Here is a 20289-nt window from a genome sequence, read left to right on the forward strand (position 1 = left end):
ATTTAAGCATTTTTAATTCCACGCTGAGAAAAAAGCTGGATGATTTCATTTACATTGTAAAAAGTAAACAATGTTTGTTATTTGCTTTTCAAAACATTCAACCGAACACCAGTAGAATATGTAGCCAGAGGAACCATCAACGCACATGAATTTGCGTTGAAAGATCAAGCTGTCCGTGGCTAGAAGCAATGAAAATGTTGACACTCGGACAGTTTTAACAATTACAGCCGATGGCAATATTAATCAGTGAATGTATAAATCATTCTATGTTTCATCCAGTCACTGAGCTCATATTACACGATCTACATTTATATTAGTTCTAAGAGTGTAACATCAGACTCAACTCTTATTATCTTTTCATTTGTTATGAGTACGGTTTACCGACAGCCACACTTTTCAACAATCTGTCATTTTTCACATTAGCTGGGCTACATTTAAAGAGGGGCTTTACTGCCATGCGCCGACTTTCAACCAGTTTAAATCCCTTCCATAAAAATAGCGGTACAACAAAAAATAAACTGAACTTGACCGTGGAGCTCCTCTTTCCCTAGTCTTGGCCCAAGACTATGGTGCTTGATATAGTATAGTGTACGCGTAGTTGTAAATCGCCAAAGCAAGCCCGCCATGGTATGATTTAGTTTTTTGGACGGCTTAAAAACTAGACTATACTGGCAATGGTGCAATATCAAGCACCATAGTCTTGGGCCAAGACTACTATTTCCCTGAAAACTCACTAATAATAAAGCTTATTCATTTTGGGTTTTACCTATAAACATTGATGTTTGTTAGCACTGTATATGCAGTTTTCCAGAGCTCTGTGAAAAAATCAGAGTCATATTACTCGGATGGGATTTGAACCCATGACCATTGCAATTCTAGAGAAGTGTCATACCAACTAGAATTATAAAGCTCCAATTAAACTCTCAAAATAAGAACATTCGTGTATGTGTAAGTACTTTCGAGAAATAACATTTTGAAGACTAACTAAAATAACTTATTTTAATTGCAACAATAAAATTAAGTTATCTTAAGCTGCTAATCACATAAATTCAGACGGCATACTCAAAATATTAACTGCAATATTTGTACGTGTATGTTTAAAAAGTTATGAAAGCAAAAGGCGGGAAGCTTTTGATGGTCAGCTTGTGTATATTCTCATTGATTTATGATGGTTTATGTAATCCGGCCATTTTGAAATGTTTACAGTACCACCAACGGTATTTATTTTTCAAAATTCCAATCTGAATTTGTTTGTTTATGGAAGAGTAGGTGATGCCGAAATGAAACCTTGACAAAATGGTGTGAAAGGCAACAAACATGGTAGTGTTAGCTACTAGGATTCATGAGCAGTTCTCTTATGGGAAAACTTGCACGGACGTCCTCATTCCACGGAAGTGACTCGGCTGTCCCAAAGCTCTAAAGCACTTCTGATAGATGGCCCTGGAATCTCACACTCATTTAAGTGCCAAGAACAATGGAAACAATTGTGGTCTAGATTCAGTTTATTGAAATTGGAACATGTCAGGCAAGATATGAACAAAGGTCTGCAGTTCAGGGTTACACAGACATCTCCAGTAAAGAGTGAAGTTGGATCATTGATTCCAGCGCCTGTTGTTCCTGTTTGTAACCAGGGCCCAATTTCATAGAGCTGCTTAGCATAAAAATTTGCTAAGCATGAAATTTCTTCCTTGATAAAAACGGGATTACCAACCAAATTTCCACAAGATTTTCAGGAGAAGCAAACAACAGCTGAATACCAGTAACAAGCAATATGCAACAAATGGAAAATTGGTTGGTAATTCTGTTTTTATCAAGGAAGAAATTTCATGCTAAGCAAATTTGTGTGCTTAGCAGCTCTATGAAATTGGGCCCTGGACATAAGACCTACAACGTGCATGTGTGCTACACGGCACACAATGAGCATTCTGAGCGAGTTACCACTTAAACCGGTCAACACACTCAATTCATTACGAATGCGTGTTTCGACGAGCCCTGATAACGCATCCTACAAATCTTAACACAGCCTCTGGCGTTAAGTGGTTGTTTGATGGACAAATTTTGAAGTATTTTTTTTTTCTCCTTGGCAGTAATAAAGCAACTTGTGAGTTCAAATTGTGTCTGGTCGTACGTATTGCCCCATTTAATTTCTCAGACTGAAAATCAGTCTGACTAATGAGGGATTCTTACAAAACCTCAGCTCAGGCTTTTGCTCCAGGGGGCCGTTTTCAATGAAGAGCTAAGATTGATCTCAACAGTGTATCAATCTTAATTGCAAAGCAAAGTGTGACATCAAAATAGAAAACACTATGGTGATATTGGCAACTCATCTCAAGAATCTATTTGCATAGTGACATCGAGTCCAGGCTATGTTTGATGATGAAGTACCTTGCTAAACAATTTCCTCCCAAGTTGATGATGTAGTCCAAGTCGCGGCTGTAGAATAAACCTAGATTTGGAACAGAGGCCCCAAGTGGTTCAGGCAAGTTTTTTTCCACAGCAACCTGAAACTCAGCAAAGTCTGGTGCCCTTTTAATATTACACATTCATCAGGAGTCAAAATAAGGTTGGTATTAAGGCCAATTAAGAACTCGCTCCGCTTTAGTAAAGTTAATAACGAGAAGTCACTCGATCCACTAAAGCAAAAGTAGCAGCCCCGGCCAATTTGCTACCTTTCGCCCAGGTAAGTAGTTAAAAAGTAGGACAGTTCTTTTCAAAATTGAGAATACTCCCCAATTCCAAAAAATATACTCCGCCGTAGTAGTAGAATTTTAAGCAAGACAGTTCTCTAAAGAACAAACTCTACCTGGCAAGTTGATACCAGATGGTGTTCCCACAAACCAAATATACATGTAGGTAGGTATTCACAATTTCTTTCGCTGTTAATAAAATGGAGGATACAGCTCTGGCTATGACTGCTGCTAACAGTGTTACTAAGAACATCCTATACTACAACACATGATAACGGGGGTAATCTAGCAGTAGGCATTAGCTGTAGCCGGTTAATCAGCCACTGCGTAATAGTTGTTACAAAAGCAAACAATTTGCCCCCAATCAAGTTGAGTGTTCTAGCAACACCATCTTTAACTTCTACGAATTCTATTCTGAATGAGAGTTCTCCGGGGGGATTCCACTCTAGACTTTCTATTAAAATCTAATTTACTAATGGCTTATTATCCTAAATAGAACTGGCAAGTTCCCAAGACAATTTCCAGTTTGCAAGTCTTGGGAAACCCTTCCTTTAAATTGACGCTGTAGTAGTGTAATAACGCGGGGTATACTGCTGAGAGGTTATTGATGAATGGACTGAACGAGTGAGATTGCGCCAGTGATATAAACTCGCTCTCTCTCTCTCTCTCTCTCTCTCTCATAATCAAGCCCAGGCTCTTCAAAATCCACTAATATATCATGTGCCAGATGAATCCAGGACAATTTTTACCCCATCACAGCAGATCGAAGACAAATCTTGTTTGGCAGATGACAGGAAAAGGTCTGCAGTTATTTCAAAATGGGGAACAAAATGAGTTTGAGAAGCAGCTGTTCCATTAAAGTCAAATTTGATGGACAGGATCGTGTTACTATCCTCTTGTCCAGACTCCTTTTGCCGATCGGGCAGACACACTGTATTTAGCCTAGATTTTCATCACCTCATAAAAGCTGAATCTCAACTGTTTCTTAATAACCTCTTTTCTCTCGCTGGTCTAGTTGGTAAGACACAGAGTTGCAAAGGTTGTGGGTTCGAATCCCATCCTGAGTAATATGCCTGTGATTTTCGTACAGAGTTAACACACATCGGTGTACATGTATACGGGTAAAACCAAATGAATATTCTCTATCCCCATGAAACTGGGCCCAGACTGTTAACCATATATTCTTGTATACGGGTAAAACCAAATGAATATTCTCTATCCCCATGAAACTGGGCCCAGACTGTTACCATATATTCTTGTTAACCACCAATCTTGTACCTGTGTTTATTATCTACTGGAAGGACAAAGGGGGTTAGATTGAATTTCATAGAGATACATAGAACCAAGTAGGCAATACACCAATTCAGGCAAGCACCGGGCGGGCAAGTGTTGAGCACCGCGCGCCAATTACGGTGTCTTCAGTGCATAAATAAAGACACCACAGTTGTTAATTTGTTCAATGAGGCAGAACCCATTTTGTTTCGTCGGATTGGTCTATATACATTGAACAAGTATACAGCACCCTATATGCACTGGCAAACGCAACTGTGCAGACCCTCTTTAGTCAGATGAGTTTAAGCAGCATTTTTATTGCTACATTGTGCGTGATGTGGTACAAAGCTTTGCTTATTACCAGCTAAGCGTTAATTTCATTTATAATCATTTCTTTAATGACGTACAATCAATACAACAGCTTGTCGTGTACACGTCAGGTTTTCCTCCTACAGTCATTGACCATAGGCCTTGGCAATATGGTATCTTTCCATTCAACAATATCAATCATACACATTTTTAATAGCAGTGTGTGGCACAACTTATGTTCAGTGATTATGTTAATTGTCAAGGCCAAACTCACCTTTTTTTCACATAATGTGTAATTTCACAGCTTTATTCATTACTCATGAGCCTGCAATTATATGATGTGGAGGCATACCCATCATACAGTCTATACGGTTCCTATGATGACTATTCTCATTGAAGCTTGTTTGAACATGCTCCGACTCTGCACTCATTCAAGATTATTAATTTAGTAATTACTCATTACTTTCCCGAGTTCTGTGGGATTCGAACCCAAAACCTTTGCAATTCTAGAGCAGTGTCATACCAACTCACTAGGTAGATAGAGGCAGTTCGAATCCTATGTTTTGTAGCAGCGGGTACAGCAACAATCATTCAAGATTGTTTTGGTGGCTTCATGAGTAATCTCTCAGACTGACTATTCCTACCTCCATGCTCAGACAGACTTTAATTATCCCAGTGTCTTGCTTTACAGCAGTGCACAAGTCTCGATCAAGTCATTCAATCAGTCAAGGTTTCCTTCCTCCAAAATCCCCCTGGCACCTTTATCCCTAAGACTGTGCAATCAGAACCTTGATATTGGTCCAAGCTCTAGAATGTAGGGGTTGTGGGTTTTGAATCCCATCAAAATATTTACTAAGCCTTTTTTCATGCAAACCTTGGGAATGGAACTGCCGTTGGTTGCCATGAAGTTGCCTCGAGTGACAAGGCCCTGACAGATTCAGAACAGACCGTCCTCCAAGTCTCATGTGTATGATGCAGACCCCTATGATTCCCAAATCACGAACTGCTAGCTAAAAACTGTGAAAAGGCCCCCCCCCCCTCCCCACCCCAAGCAGGGAGATAAAAGGGTTGAGAGCAGGAACACCTTTCCACACATGAGCATTATCCATATTATCTGCCAGGCATGCAATTGTCACAGTTGGAGAGACTCGGTGTGTCATCGCTGCGACAATTTCTCGGCCGGATGATCTGACCTCCATAACATGATTGAACATTGGGGGGATTAAGAAACAAGAAGCGCAATTCGTGTCTTGGCACCCGCGCCGTCATGGCACATTACGCTCGACGTAAATGTTGGTGCTACTAAGTGAGGTGGTCTATAAAGCAACCTTGGTCCAATTCCATTTAAAGCCGTTTGGCGAACACAAGACTACGACACTATTATTTGGTTTGAGTAAATTTGTCTGTTTATACCCCAAACCAAACAGTGCACTCTGTCTAATGGCTCTGTCTAACAAAGTTCTACACACGGTCACCATATTCCGCTTACATGGTAAGCGCCAGATTTCTGCATTGGCTGTGTAAGCCAAGAATGCAAGAATTATGAGCATTACATGAATGTTGGAGCTACATGTAGGTGAGGCAGTTTAATAGGCAACTTTGCCCAATTTCACAAGCCATTTTGAGATATGGCAGACACAAGACTATGACACTTTTACATTTGGGTAAATTTGTCTGTATACACCTGTACCACTAAAAAAGGATAATAGTCAAAGTCTGTATACATACTGAGCGGTTCCATCACAAAAAGACACTACGAAGTTTGAATCCACCTTCCAAAGAAGTGAAAACAAGTCTTCAGACACTGTTCAAATGTTTATAAAATATAAGCAGTCCCATAAACACAAATGTGGTTGGTCTCAAAAAATGTGGTTGGTCTCAAAAATACAAAATATATGCATGCATGAGAGTCCGCACGTTTATATAGCCCAGTGGCGACGGTTTGTGCAGTAAAGACAAGACAAGACAAGACAACCGTGCAAAGGATTTCAGAACAGACATCCCATTAAAAATGTTACATCATGGACACAAAACAGTACCCAATACACAATACTCATTTATGCACTATTGTTCATTTTCATTCCGAAATCATGCAGAAGAAATGTACGCCTGGTCATGTTGGTGATACCACAAACTGAATAAATCACTGACAGTCATTAGATACACGTAAATGTCTACTCTTTATCAATGAACGAAAGCTTTTTCTTGCATAAAATATCCTAATTGATTCAATATTGCAAAACACAGGACCAGTGTTTCCCCTGGCTACAATGAACTGAGCGAGACGACAACAAATCAAGTTTATGATTTAAGCAAAATTTACGCATCCTCCAAACTGACAAGAAATCAAGGCTCATCTAAATGCACACCAAGTCCATCTACAAACTCAAAAATGTGATTTCTTAATATAAAGAGGTGTAAAGGAAACATCTTAAATGACCCCAAATTGTACAATTTTGATTATCATTTCCTTAAATGGCAAGTCTCCAGAGCAATGTGGTGAAAATGGCAAAACAAGAATGAGTAAAGATGGTCACTTGAAGTAGTAAGGTGGGCCCCTTCTCGTTTGAATGGACGGGGGATTAAACCGTACATAACATCATGTCCTCAGAGACTAAGACATAAGAAATGAAGATTTCTTCATTAACCCCGTACATAATCATAATTGCTAAGGCCAGTCTTTCAAGCCAATCACACTCGTGTCCGACAGAGTGAGTCAAGTAATGAGCTGAATTGACTCCCACATGACATTGACCCCTGCAGTTATTGTCATTGCTCTGTATCGGAAATTGTTTTGCTCGAACATGAGGGCACGCATTCGTGCAGTACCTTCGTACTAGAGTGAATAGATTATAACTTCTTCTATTAAGCGCGTTATTGGTGATCCATCTGAGAAGGCCTGTGGTGCATGTAGAAGATGTGGAAACTGTATTGTGCACTCACTGGTGACTATTTTTACACGTACACAGTGCAAACCATGCCTCAATTTCATGCAGCTGCTTAAAAAAACACTAAAAGTAGCAACAAAATTGTGCCTACTAGACTAAGGTTACCAGCAGAAATAGTAAGTCACATCAGTTTGAACTGGTATCCTGCCCACTTTTGCTTAGCAGCAAATTATTAAGCATTATTTTTTGCAGATCTATGAAATTGGCCCAATGGTAAACAGAACACTAAGCGGAGGAATGACTTGCTCATATCAGAAATGGGTTGTTAGCCAAAACACCCTGTCAAGTACATTGCTTTTTGGCTCCATGCTAACTTGTGCTTAGCAAATCAAATTTATTTAAGAAATATTTTCTGATTTAACGGCTTTACACGATGCCAGTCTCATGTGTCAATAATTGTAAAGAACTTTAACACGACATACATGTACTTGTACATGAATGAGAATGCTTGTGCTCAAACACACCTTCAACTGTTCCGAGAGCTACTGATTGGACAAAACGCCGGGAGGTAAAAAGCGCTGCCTCTCTGACAAGTAATGGATCCACAACTTTTCATCTGAAGAGAACTGTCAACAGCTCAGCGCCTCAGAGAGGAAATTCCCACTCTTTGGCACCTTAAATTGTGCGGGAAATCTCTGATTATGTACCCGTTGGGCTCCAAGGAACGTTGTCATCTACATTTGTAACTATGCCTTTGATTCATGGCACGGGGACCGAGAGAAAAAAAAGAGAGAAACACCTTTTGACGTTGACTGAAGAAGTTTGACAAAGTGGATTTTCAAAAACGATGAATGCTGTGGCCGTAAAGTAGATACCATAAACAGAAAATGCAAGGCCTAGAGGTCCACTTTACAAGTTGGTATCCATTTTGACTATCGATTTAGTTGGTAGAATGAGGGCAAAATCACAGTTTGTTTCAATACGATCTGCCCCGAGTTATTCTTGATGAGGGTAAAAAATTTAAAGGAACTGCTGGTGGGTTTTTTTCTTTCATGAATTACTTTTAGATGTCTGGAAGCTAGAGAGCATGGTTTTGTTTTTCTAACCATCCTAGATTAGATTTTTGTCCAGAATGACAAACAGCATCGAAAGATAGATACAAAAGTATGCAGTACTTGTACACACCAGGGCCCAATTTATGAGCTGCTTGAGCACAAAAAGTAGGGAGGGGAGGAAATTTTAGAAACATGGATGGCATTACAGGAAGGGTAATTGTGCACACGTTCCAACCTCATAGACATCAAATGGAGTAAATATTTGTTATATTAAATTTATTGGTTTATTTCATTAAAAAAAAAAAAACATTCAAAGGGTATACAGAGTGACAACCGATGGGTTGAATTGCACTGATACATGTTAAATGTTATATTACTTTCATTGCACATGTCAACTTACAAACCAATAAATATTCCATGTAGGTTAAGCATCCAGCAGCCTATCATTCATCAGCTGTCAAAATGTTTGAACAGTCTATCAGTAATTTTACAAAGCGGTGCGTGAAAAATCCCCATGATGAATTTACTTGAAAAGAGCCTTACAAATAATTTTAACATCATATTTTGGGGGTACATGTGACAGTGTGAACATAAAATGTTTGGAGATAATGGCATTGATTGACCACACAACGGGGCAGTCACGACCTGTATGTGTCTCCGTGTGTCGCAACATAAATCCAGTACGATCATGGGGAAAGAGTACGCCAGCAAAGATTATGCCACGTACAATCCCTCGAATACAATCCCTCGTCATCGCGATAAATGGCTTGTGATGGATCTAGGTTTCTGGAGCAGATGGTTTTTCAAGATTGGCGCTGTAATGCAAACGCAGTGTCCGGTTCCGTCCTTACCAACACACTCTCGTCACACACAAAACAAACGGGAGAAAAAACGGTTAGGCTAGGCAGCCTCATATATATCTCTGACCCACGTTTATTCATGTGTTCATTGATTTGTCGGCTGTGAGCTTTGCCCGTCTGCTTAGATGCAAAGAAGGCTCCTCCTTGGCACTACTTTATGAAGAGAAGTGTATTTGATGATAGGACTAGCTATATCAATAAATGTCCAACATGTTTGTCAGACTTCTTTTTCTTAGAGCAGCAAATCAAATTATAATTCTTAAGCACAAGAAAACAGCACTGCAAAGTGGCAACACTTATTTCTTTTCTTTTTTGAGGGCAGTAAACTTGCATTCAGGGGCTATCTTGAAGATCATTTGAAGAAAAGCTGATCTTTTATTTGATGGGTTCTTTACAACAAAGTGTGGTTTGATGGGCAGGAAGATTCCCAATACATGGGTCTGGTCTAACCATCTAGCTATCCTTAATATATGGTCCAACATGTTAATAAGTCGCGTGTTGGAAAAGAGAAAAACAATATTTTTTTTACATCAAATTTATCCTTTTTTTAGAATTCTATATTATGCAAAACTCTTGTAAGAAAAAAATACCTGCAGCAACTTGTTATGAATATAATTTTGATTGGTGTATGATACAAAACATAATATTGAAATAAATTAAAACTTGAAGTGAATTTTTGTATTTATTAATTTGTTAGTGTAGTTTTGTTTTTTTGAGAATGAGGGTCGCCAAAATGCACTACAGTGTAAATTTACAGCCTTGCTCTGAGCAATCGCATTTTGCATGATCGCTATTTTTCCATCTTCAGACAGTATTACTTAGTTTAATGTAAATGCAGTTGGAATTAAAGTTTTTTTAATCACAGTAAAGCCCACGAGGAAGACAACCACAAATCCCTTTCACAAATGGCTCTCCTCAAACAGGAAAAGATTATTTCACAGGATGTCAAAAAGAAAAACCTTTTACAGCAATATGCTTCAAGATTTCCACAAGATGGATGCAAACATGCATTTATCAAACAAGATTCTCATCTTTAGGCCTTGAACTTTCTCCACAGAGCTATAACGGAGGAAAATGCACCCAATATAAGTCTGTACTATTGTGCCCACTTAAGAAAATTCCTGCGGTAGTACATTTGATTTACTAATGGAATGTTCTATACACGTATAGAATAATTACCTTGCTTGGGAAAAAGGAAAAGCCAAGGCTGGCAACCCTCAAAATGATGAATGAGTGAAGGTATACATACTCAGGCCTACTGCTGCGATTTTGAAAGGGCAAGAGCACCAAGGCGTTTTCTCCTTGATAAAGAGCACTATATGAGGAAATTGTAAACTTCTATTGGAAATGTCAAGGGCACCAAGGCAATGAACAGGGGGTATAGAGGCATCTGCCTTTGTTGCCTCCGTGAAGTATCAGGCCTGCATACTATACTACACTGATATAAACTAGACCCAACTTCAGGCCCGGAAATGAAATCTCTAAGAGGGCAAGGCCATTTTCATTCTGCAGAGGGAATTTCCACTGGATAGTGTCAAAGCTGCCTAATTGTTGCCTCCGTAAGGCATCAGGCATGCATATACTACACTAACTAGACCCAACTTCATGCAGTTGTTTCATCAGGCCCGGAAATGAAATCTCTAAGAGGGCAAGGCCATTTTCATTCTGCAGAGGGCGTTTCCACTGGATAGTGTCAAAGTGAGGGGAACTTTGGAAGGGGAACCAAAGCCGAGACCGGGGCAACAGATAAAATTGCCAATGTCTCTTTATATCTGAGCTTGTTGTTGAAGTAGATATTAAGACTTTGGATGTGATGGATGTTAATCAAAAACCAGACTTAAACAATTGGCAAACCTTCTCCATTGCATTTGTATGCCTTTGTGTTGCTTAGCTACATTTTGTGCTCTACAGCAGCTCTATTGAAATTGAGCACTGTATAAATTAGAGCGGTCAACAATCACCCATACGCTTTATTTGATGATAACAGTTGCCTGCATGGGTCTTTTATTCTTCAGTTTAATTCATTACAAGATAGGTTTACTTTGTTCTATTTGCAGTGAGCTCAAACACTTTGCTTAATTAAATTTCACCCGTAGTTAGTTACAAGGACAGCCCAAGCTTTCGAGAACCAATTAGTTTTTAGATGGGAATAAAAACCGTAATGTTTTAACGCTTAAAATTAGTGTTAGATGGTTTATTTTTGTGCATACATACTGATACTAATTACTGCTACTGTGTTGTGTGAACTGTACTTTGCAGTTTTTATTTGATTTTGTGAAAGAAACCATGAAATAGAAAACGTGAACATTTGGGAAGTAACTTTAAGACCCTTTTTCAGCAAAATAATTTTTCCTTTAAATAGTTTGTTGTTTGCTTTGAATGAAATTCTTTGTGGTACTTTATCACAAGTCTAATAACATTATTTATACTGATACAATACCTTTTAAAAGGGATCAATATGTTGATCATCAATTCTCAGAATTTATCGATTACTTGTACAATATATTTCTCACCTCTAGGCCGTATGGAATAACCATTATCTTGCTATGAAAGTGGTATTAATGTAGGCTAGGTCATATGTGCGTCTAACAGGTGCATCAACAAAGCATGCAGCGTTCCTTGATGATAATAGGTACCTACATGTATGGGTTTGATTTATATGGCACATACACACACACGCTCACAGACGCCACGCTGCGCACAACTCTCAGCCAATGATAGCCTTTCTGGTGCACGTTCATAAAAGATGGTGGTCAATGACATCATCTTGGATCCTATACATCCTATACATAAACTCATCATTCTTGGTTGATTTGGGTAGAGTGAGGTCCTACACGAACTCATATTGGTTCACTTAGCAGGATTGATGCAGTTACGAATCCTATACAAACTCAAATTGGTTGATCATGGAGAAAAGAGTTTAGCTGCTTCCCACAGAGAGTACCTAGGGACTATACACACTTACCCCTTTTCTTGATTTATTTAGGAATAATGTAAACTTACCCTTTTTCTCGGTTTACTTTGGAATAGTACGCTCTGGAGCGTATGGCTGAGTAGAAGGAGAATGCCTCATTCAGATAATTGGTTTCACTTGTTCTTAAGCTGGAAGAAAAAAACAGAAAGGCAGAAATATTATCAGTTATTCGACTTTTAAAAAGTGATTGCTTTTTCGACGAAAACGCCTCTCTGACATCCGATTTCTAAGACCACTTCCGATTACTATGAGCAATCTGGTATTAAGCATGTGCTCTAGACTGGGATACGCCTCCGTGAAGGCTTTGCTCTATCTATCTATCTGGAAGGACAATGTTTCACAATGATTAAACTATTTCTGTGATGCACTCTACTATTGATGAAAGTGCAGATTATTTTCATAAATCTACACTCAACTGTAGATTTGTTACGAATCTACACTTAAACTTTTGATAAGCAGTTCAACTAGAAAATTAATGTCTTTCCAAACTGAAAGATAACATTATGATATGCAACAAAACCATGGCAACTTTCAGCTTACAACAAAAATCACTTTAGTAAGACAATTTACAGCTGAGCAAACTGACATTGTACTCGATAATGTTGCAAGTATGCCTACATTTTTTCGTTGTTTGAAAAGGACTCAAAATTAGATAGACTAATGAATCTTTTACAAAAACAAGGTGGGAGATAGTTTAAGTCAGAGAACAGACTCTTTAGTGAAGATTCGGGACTTTTGACCACAAATCTATCTTTTCTCATCCTTTCTCCAGTTACAAACACTTTTCAAATACCAACTCGACCGATCCAAGGCAACGTGTTCCTTTAACATAATGACCTCGTAGGGGTAGTCGGAGACATGATCTCAACATGGATGCAGGTAATTACGATTGAGAACCTAGAGTACTAATAGAACTCATTCATTTGGGAATATCCACAGACTCATTTGACATATTGCTGTGTACTACTTAGGGGATGTTAAGAAATGGATTCAGAATTCATCATAAGAATGCTTTGTCAAGCTGCATCTTCGCATTGCACCGTAAAAACAGCCACAACTCTATGTTATTATAACATTACACACTGTTGGTGTATCCCAACACATATGCATAAAATAACAAGTCTATGAAACTTTGGGCTCAATTGGTCATCAAAGTTGCAAGAGAAAAATGAAAGCGCACCCTTGTTGCACGCGTTTGTTGTGCTTTCACATGCCTGAAAAGGGTGTAATTCCATCAATGTTGTTGTTCCAAGAGTAAAAGAACAGAGTGCAATACATTTTTAATCGTGAAGGGGTATACTATAATGTGGGAGCACCACGAGCGTCACTGAGCGACAATATAATTTGAACGCTATATAAGAAGGCCTCCGTCTTTTATCATAAAATCATTATTTTCCATTAAATTGTTCTTAAAATAAAACTATCAATATAAACCACAAGGGAAACTGACTGGGTAAATTTTGAAATGATTTTTGGGGTTGAACAAAGAATTGACTAGAGTGGGATTCGAACCAACGACCTCCGGATTAACGTGCCGGCGCTCTACCAACTGAGCTATCTATCCCTATATTGGCGGTGTCCCTATGTTGTCAATATCTTTGTTCGGGGGTGCCAGTCAGAAGCCATACAACCATTAACTGCCGTGTAGCCAGGGATCACACCCAAATTACGATACAACCTGGGAAGCGGCAGCCAGGGGATCACCTTAAGGGGATGCGACTTTTTGTTTCAGATATCAATATCAACCACAAGCTGCTTTTAAAAACATAAAACTAGATATTGGTACTGAAATGATGATCAAAATTTTGCATTAAAAAAAATCCAATAACAAGAAATGCAACTTTCTAATCGCAAAAAAAGGATAAAATGGCAGATCACACTTAACTTTAGAGAACAGTGTTTTCAGTTTTCTATGGAACTGTTTTAAAAGGAAAAGTTGCATGCCTGAATAAAAGTGTATATGAAGGCACTGCACCATGCTAGTGGTCACTGTCCTGTTTATTGGGGCTGTTTCCAGTTGGGAAATCCAATAGAATAATAAATGCGACTTATTACACATCTATTTAATAAATGATATCCCCTGTTCATTATTGTAACCCAAACAACCATAACAAGGGGAGTTAACCCCTTAAACCATGCCTGGTCAAGAGTTATTCATGCCGATAAAATTTAATTTCAACGGTCATTGCTCTTCATTTAAAGGGACATAACAGAATTGGTAAGAAACAAAATCGCGAAGATCAAAGATTTACAACTTACACGGTCTAATGATGATGATAGTAGAAAACATCCCTTGAAATATTTCTGCCTGAAATGTCATATTAGATGATAAATAAATAATCTAAATTGGCAATTGGAGTTAATCACTCAGTGAACGTTTTATTCATTTTTTTTTTTTTGCATTGATGTCATATGCAAAATGTGTAATCGTTTCTTCGCCATTTTTCTTGTGACCCGAGATGGACCCGATCGAAATCCAACTTCTACAGGTTTGTCAGTGTACATATATATGGTGGGTTACATAAAGCAACTGTTTCATTAGCAAAACCAATTCTGGAATGTTCCTTTAAAATAATTTCTCCTCCTACTTTTTAATATTTTTGGTGAGGAGGAACGTGTACGCTATAATACCCAGGGGAAAAGACTTCAGACGGTAAATTTACTCGCTATGAGGCTGTGGCACGCATCAAGGGTTTTCTTGGCAAACAAAGATCCTTATCACCAATGCTTTCAGCTCCGTAGAGGAGCAGAGAAACACCTAAAAGAAGATTTCAGTGAGCTGATTTTATTTATTTTCTTCCTTTGTCTCTGTTTTTTTCTTACTTTGATCCAGGTCTTGTTTGATTATCCCCATGTGTGCACGGTACTCCCCAACATAATGCTTGATTTATCTGGTGCAGTTCCACAGGGGTGATTTTAATGCACTTAATAAAATTTGAGCAATGAGAGCGTCTGATGCTTTGGTGTCCTTCGAAACGGCTTGATAAAACCAATACAACAGACTGGCCCAATTTGATTATGTGTGTACATAAACGATTGCGATCACCCGTTTCATTATTACTAGTGTGTGTTCTATTCAGTTAGCGCTAATACCCATCATCAAGCAGGTACTTGGCGGTGAATTAGCCTGCTGCATATGGATTTACTTTAGTACTAATGGACTGATGAGAGATAACTGTGTTTTAACCCGTTAATCAAAGTCACCTGATAGTGGGTTTTAATTTGATTAGAAGTTAATGACAAGATTAGGCAGGAATTTAAGCAATTGAATTTATTTATTATTACCTGCATGAGGTGCAACTGTTTAAAACACACGATGGGTTCATGTACATTTGGTTCTGGGTCTCAGTCATTAAAGGGTTTGGGTACTTTTTGTGCGACACAAAATAACAATGTCCACCGATTTACATTAAACTTACACGGTTTGAAGATCTATAATGATGGTAGAAAGCTTCCCTTAAAATATTACTTGCTATAGGTGCTGTGAGTTTTTGAGAAATGAGTAAAACAATCTCACGGGAGAAAAAAATAATCTCAGGAGACATAAATATTTAAGCATGTATAACTTATAATACCGGTACTGGTAATTTTTTTTTTTACAAACTGTTACTATTGTTATAATGAACATGTTGTATAACAAAAATACCAATATCACTTTTGAGATTTGGAGATTAAAGTTTCCTTTAAATATTAATTAGCTTCCCTATACCAACCTTCAATTCCTGACAGGACAAGGCAACACTTATTTGACCATATTAAATTTTGTCCATGGACGGTTTCCACTACCTTGTTAATTACTAAATTGATATCCAACAGAATTATTGTTTGTGTGTGAAAGACAGCGTTCTAATTACAGGAATAAGGCGAAAGAAAAAAACATGTTTAGTGTCCTCCCTTTTTGAAAAAAAGAAGGAGGATGGGCTTTTTTTTTCAGTCTTTTTTCTTTTCTTGTCAAACTAGCCACTCGACACATTTATTAAGACAAACATTAGGGCTATTTTTCAAAATCATTTTTATTTTATTTTTCCTTCTGGCTGAGATCGTTTAAATATATCATTCCCCCGTTTTTTAATTATCAGAAAAAATAAAAAAAATTAAAAATGTGTAAGTAAAAAGAAAAAAGGAGGCCAGCCTCTTGAAAGGAAGCAGAGAGGACGTTAACCATGTTTTTGTTTTTATTTGGCCTTCATGTAAGCCCCTGTGTGTGAGTCCCATGTGTTCTTTGCATTTTATTACCAGTCATGGATATTGTATGAGGTGTGATGAAACACACCTTGGTGGTTTTTCTTTTCCTTCACACGTGTTTTTTCATGTCGAGGTCATGGCAAAAAAAAATGCTGTCAGATAAAGCGATATATATGATGGATCCCTTGTGCATCCCTGTATGTATAAATAGCCTACACTAGGGACAACCTCCTTCAGAAAGTGAGGTTAGTCAATCAAAGCTAGTGCTCATAATATGTCAGTCATTGCCCACGATCTATAACTCAACCTTTAAACAAAAACTTCCATCAATCCAAATGCAGCGGCTTCAATATTTGGTGTTGTATTCCAACGACAAACATTGTGCCCCCCTCGAGTATGGAAAATTAAAATAAAAAAAAGTGGGTCAGCCGTGGTTGCCTTTCACGTGAGAGAAGTCAAAGTAGTTGACATAATCTATAACGCGTTTAATGTTCGTTGATGAAAAAAAAGATATGACCTCCATTGGGATGTCCCTTCCTTCCCTATAGGATTTTTTTATCAAGTTACTGCTGTTTTCCCTTAAAGGCACTGGACACCTTTTGGTAATTGTCAAAGACCAGTCTTCTCACTTGGTCTATCCCAACATATGCATAAAATAACAAACCTGTGAGAATTTGGACTCAATTGGTCGTCGAAGTTGCAGGAGAATAATGAAAGAAAAACACTGTTGTTGTACAACTCCATGTGCTTCAGATGCCTAACAAAAGGCTTCAGTCTGAAGTCTTCAGAATTTACCTTTTTCTCAAAAACTACGCTACTCCAGAGGGAGCCGTTTCTCACAATGTTTTATACGATCAACAACTCTCACTTGCTCAGTACCAAGTAAGTCTTTAAGCTAACAATTATTTAGTAGTTAAATGTACCGTTACCAATAGTGTCCAGTGCCTTTAATAAGGTTTAAAACAAGACAATCAAACAAGGGGGCAGTTGCTGTACAATTCACAAGAGAAAAGAGAATTTTATGAAAGAGTTTGCAAGTCAGAGTGTGTGGGATTATAGATGGAACGCCATTGCCTTTTTATTTCTTTTTAGAATGCCCTCATTTTTTGAATGTCCTATCATTCCTGATCCATTTTTATCAAGCAGTGAGTAATCAATGATTTGCTTCTTCGGTTCAGAACAGAAAACAGAGCCAGGTCTTATTTGTGTCAGTCTCAGTTTCATCCATGCAGTTCGGGACAAGAGTGAGAAAAAAAACAAAAAAAACAAAACGGAAAATAAAATATGATAAAGGGTTTTCTGATACATTCATGACCAATGTGAAAGAGCAATCTAGTCGGGAACCTCTAAATATATTAAATTAATTTAGGAAAAAAGGCCCAGGCCAATTTCATAGCACTGCTCAGTGGTTATAAGCAAATTTTATTTGCCAACTGGGCCCTATTTCATAAAGCCTGTAAGCACAAAAAAATGCTTAACATAGACAAATATTACTTAACAGAACTGGTGAGGTTACTCGCCAAAATTATACATTATTAGCATCAAGTGTTCATTGCTCTGACTCAAGAACCAACTAAAATAATGCTCAACAAAAATAGGTAACCAGCCAAAATGACATTAAGTTTACATTTTTGTGACTGGTGCCCCACTCAAGTTTTGCTTAGCAAAGAAATTTTTCAAGCAGAATTTTCCGCTAAACAGCCCTGTGAAATTGGGCCCTGCGCTTCCAGTACATGTAAGTGTAGAAACCAAACACACAGATACGTGTACATATCCCACAGTAAACCCAACATCACTCTACTGCAAGCCCCACTACGTAGGTGACAAGTACTATGCATTTATTCAGCGGCCAGCACATTTTCTCCTCTCCCCATCAGTGACTCAGCCCATGCGTCCTCTATATGTGTCACCGTTAGTTTTACTTCTTCTTTTTTCCTTCCAGCGAGGAGGAGGCTTCTTCTGAAGATTTCTGTCACTCCATATTTTCAGGAGACACTCTGCGAGGTTGAAGTGTGAAAGCGTATAGCGTGGTCTCCGTCGTAATGACAAGAACTACTGACCCCCACGAGGGTAATAACGACAGGGAGAGCCAGTAATTTGCAAAGGGGGGATTTCTACAGGCACTTGGAAAAGAGAAGCCTTTACATGATTTTATTGAGGTTATAAGTATACAGCAGCCAATTTCACGAAATGCCCGAGGATTAATCCTATCTCTGGTTAGGACGAGTAACTCTCTCTAACTTAGGACGGGTTTAGTGCGTCCTATTGTCTATGTTGCTATAGTTATGAAACTTAACTCGTCCTAAAGGTTAATTCTAAGTTAGGAAGAATTTTGTGAAATCGACAGCAGGTGTATACAGACTTGAAATTTCCATGTATAGTACGAACTCTAAAAATACCATAAACGAAACACACTAACAGGGATGTTCTGATACACATACTTGTGCATACTTTTTGCTGTGCTTAGCTAATAATTCTGTGCTCATTCGCCAAATTCTTCTAAATTGACCACTGAAGTTTGTTATAAACGCACTGAAGTTTTGGCAGTCAGTTAGTCAGTCATTCAATTGTGTAGCAAGCGCAGGCATTCACCTACCATGCTACCCATAGTTTCCCCCTTATAATAGAGACAAAAGGCACTGGAATTTTTGCTCATAATCTCCCTTTTACCAGGATCGTGTAATCTCTTATTCCAGAGGTGTGTCATCTTGCTACAAAAATGTGCCATACAAGAATGGACAGACTGCGACCATTGCATATCAATGTAGTGGGAGATAAGTCTGAGTGTTCCGTGATTCCCGCATAGTAAAAACATGATTCATTTGAACCAGAATTACGAAAAACTACTTGCATTTTGACAAGCATGTACTCAGTGTCCTTCAAGCGCCTTTCAAGCTCTCAAAAGTTTCTAACAAGCGTGCACGCAAAGTAGTCACCCTTGGGAGCCAATCAGCGTTGTTTTTCAGTACATCCCTTCCAGAAGGTTAATGACGAGAGGTATTAATACGGCGCGCTGCCCTTGGTAGTGAGACTGGTATAAAAGGAACCATGTACAGTGTAGCTTTCAGATTGAAAGTCGTAGTTAATAAAAATTCTTTGAACAATCAAATAAATTGTACACCTGCAAGTATTGTATACCCCTGTAAACGTTTACATCGTTTACATGTGCTGTGATAACAAAAAACATACATTCCTTACCTAATACAATTTACAGACAGCCATAGATTTTTGCATGGTGATTAAAGTATTGATTAATCTTTATCTGCAATACTATACATTACATAAACATCCAATATTCGACAGTAGTACTAAATCTAATTTTATCCAGTCAATTAAAGCAAAGCCAAGCAAAACGATGTACTTTCAAAATCAATTGCCAGGTTCAATGTGTGCATAATTTCTTACTATGTAGTAAGTACATTTGTAAGAGGTTGACATTTTCAAACACATACATAAACATCCAATATTCGACAGTAGTACTAAATCTAATTTTATCCAGTCTATTAAAGAAAGGCCAAGCAAAACGATGTACTTTCAAAATCAATTGCAAGGTTAAATGTGTGCATAACTTTCTTACTATGTGGTAAGTACATTTGTAAGAGGTTGACATTTTCAATTATACATACAAACATAAACATCCAATATTCAACAGTAGTACTAAATCTAATTTTATCCAGTCTATTAAAGCAAAGCCAAGCAAAACGATGTACTTTCAAAATAAATTGCCAGGTTAAATGTGTGAATAATTTCTTACTATGTAGTAAGTACATTCGTAAGAGGTTAACATATTTAAGTATATGTGTCTGATTGTGGAAAGCTTTTACAATTTCCCTATTTCCCCCTTTTTTTTGCATTTTTGCTTTGTCTTTATTCCTTAGTTCTATTCTGATGTGTGATCAAGGGTCCCCGTTTAGTGGGCCTGCATAGCTGTTCTGGGTTTCCCTTTTTGCACTTGAAGTTGTATTTTGATTTTGTTGCATTAAAGGCACTAAGCTAAACTAAGGCCGTGTCCGAAACGGCGACTTCGGCTACAGCTACGGCTAGATCGCGTGCGTCTGC

General features: G+C 38.1%; 1 protein-coding gene across 2 annotated transcripts in view; it reads right to left on the minus strand.

Annotated features, from left to right (window-relative positions):
• The window catches only part of LOC139947866 (protein SCAI-like), a 78898-nt gene that overhangs the window by 35206 nt on the left and 23403 nt on the right, over positions 1-20289 (minus strand). For both annotated transcript variants that reach the window (XR_011787388.1, XM_071945688.1), the window contains exon 4: positions 12075-12173. Coding sequence is in view for 1 of the 2 variants with exons in the window: in XM_071945688.1 (XP_071801789.1) it covers positions 12075-12173 (99 nt within the window). In the remaining variant the exon portion in view is untranslated. The remainder of the gene's footprint in view (positions 1-12074; positions 12174-20289) is intronic.

Source organism: Asterias amurensis, chromosome 15 (assembly GCF_032118995.1).
Source record: "Asterias amurensis chromosome 15, ASM3211899v1".
Taxonomy (NCBI): domain Eukaryota; kingdom Metazoa; phylum Echinodermata; class Asteroidea; order Forcipulatida; family Asteriidae; genus Asterias; species Asterias amurensis.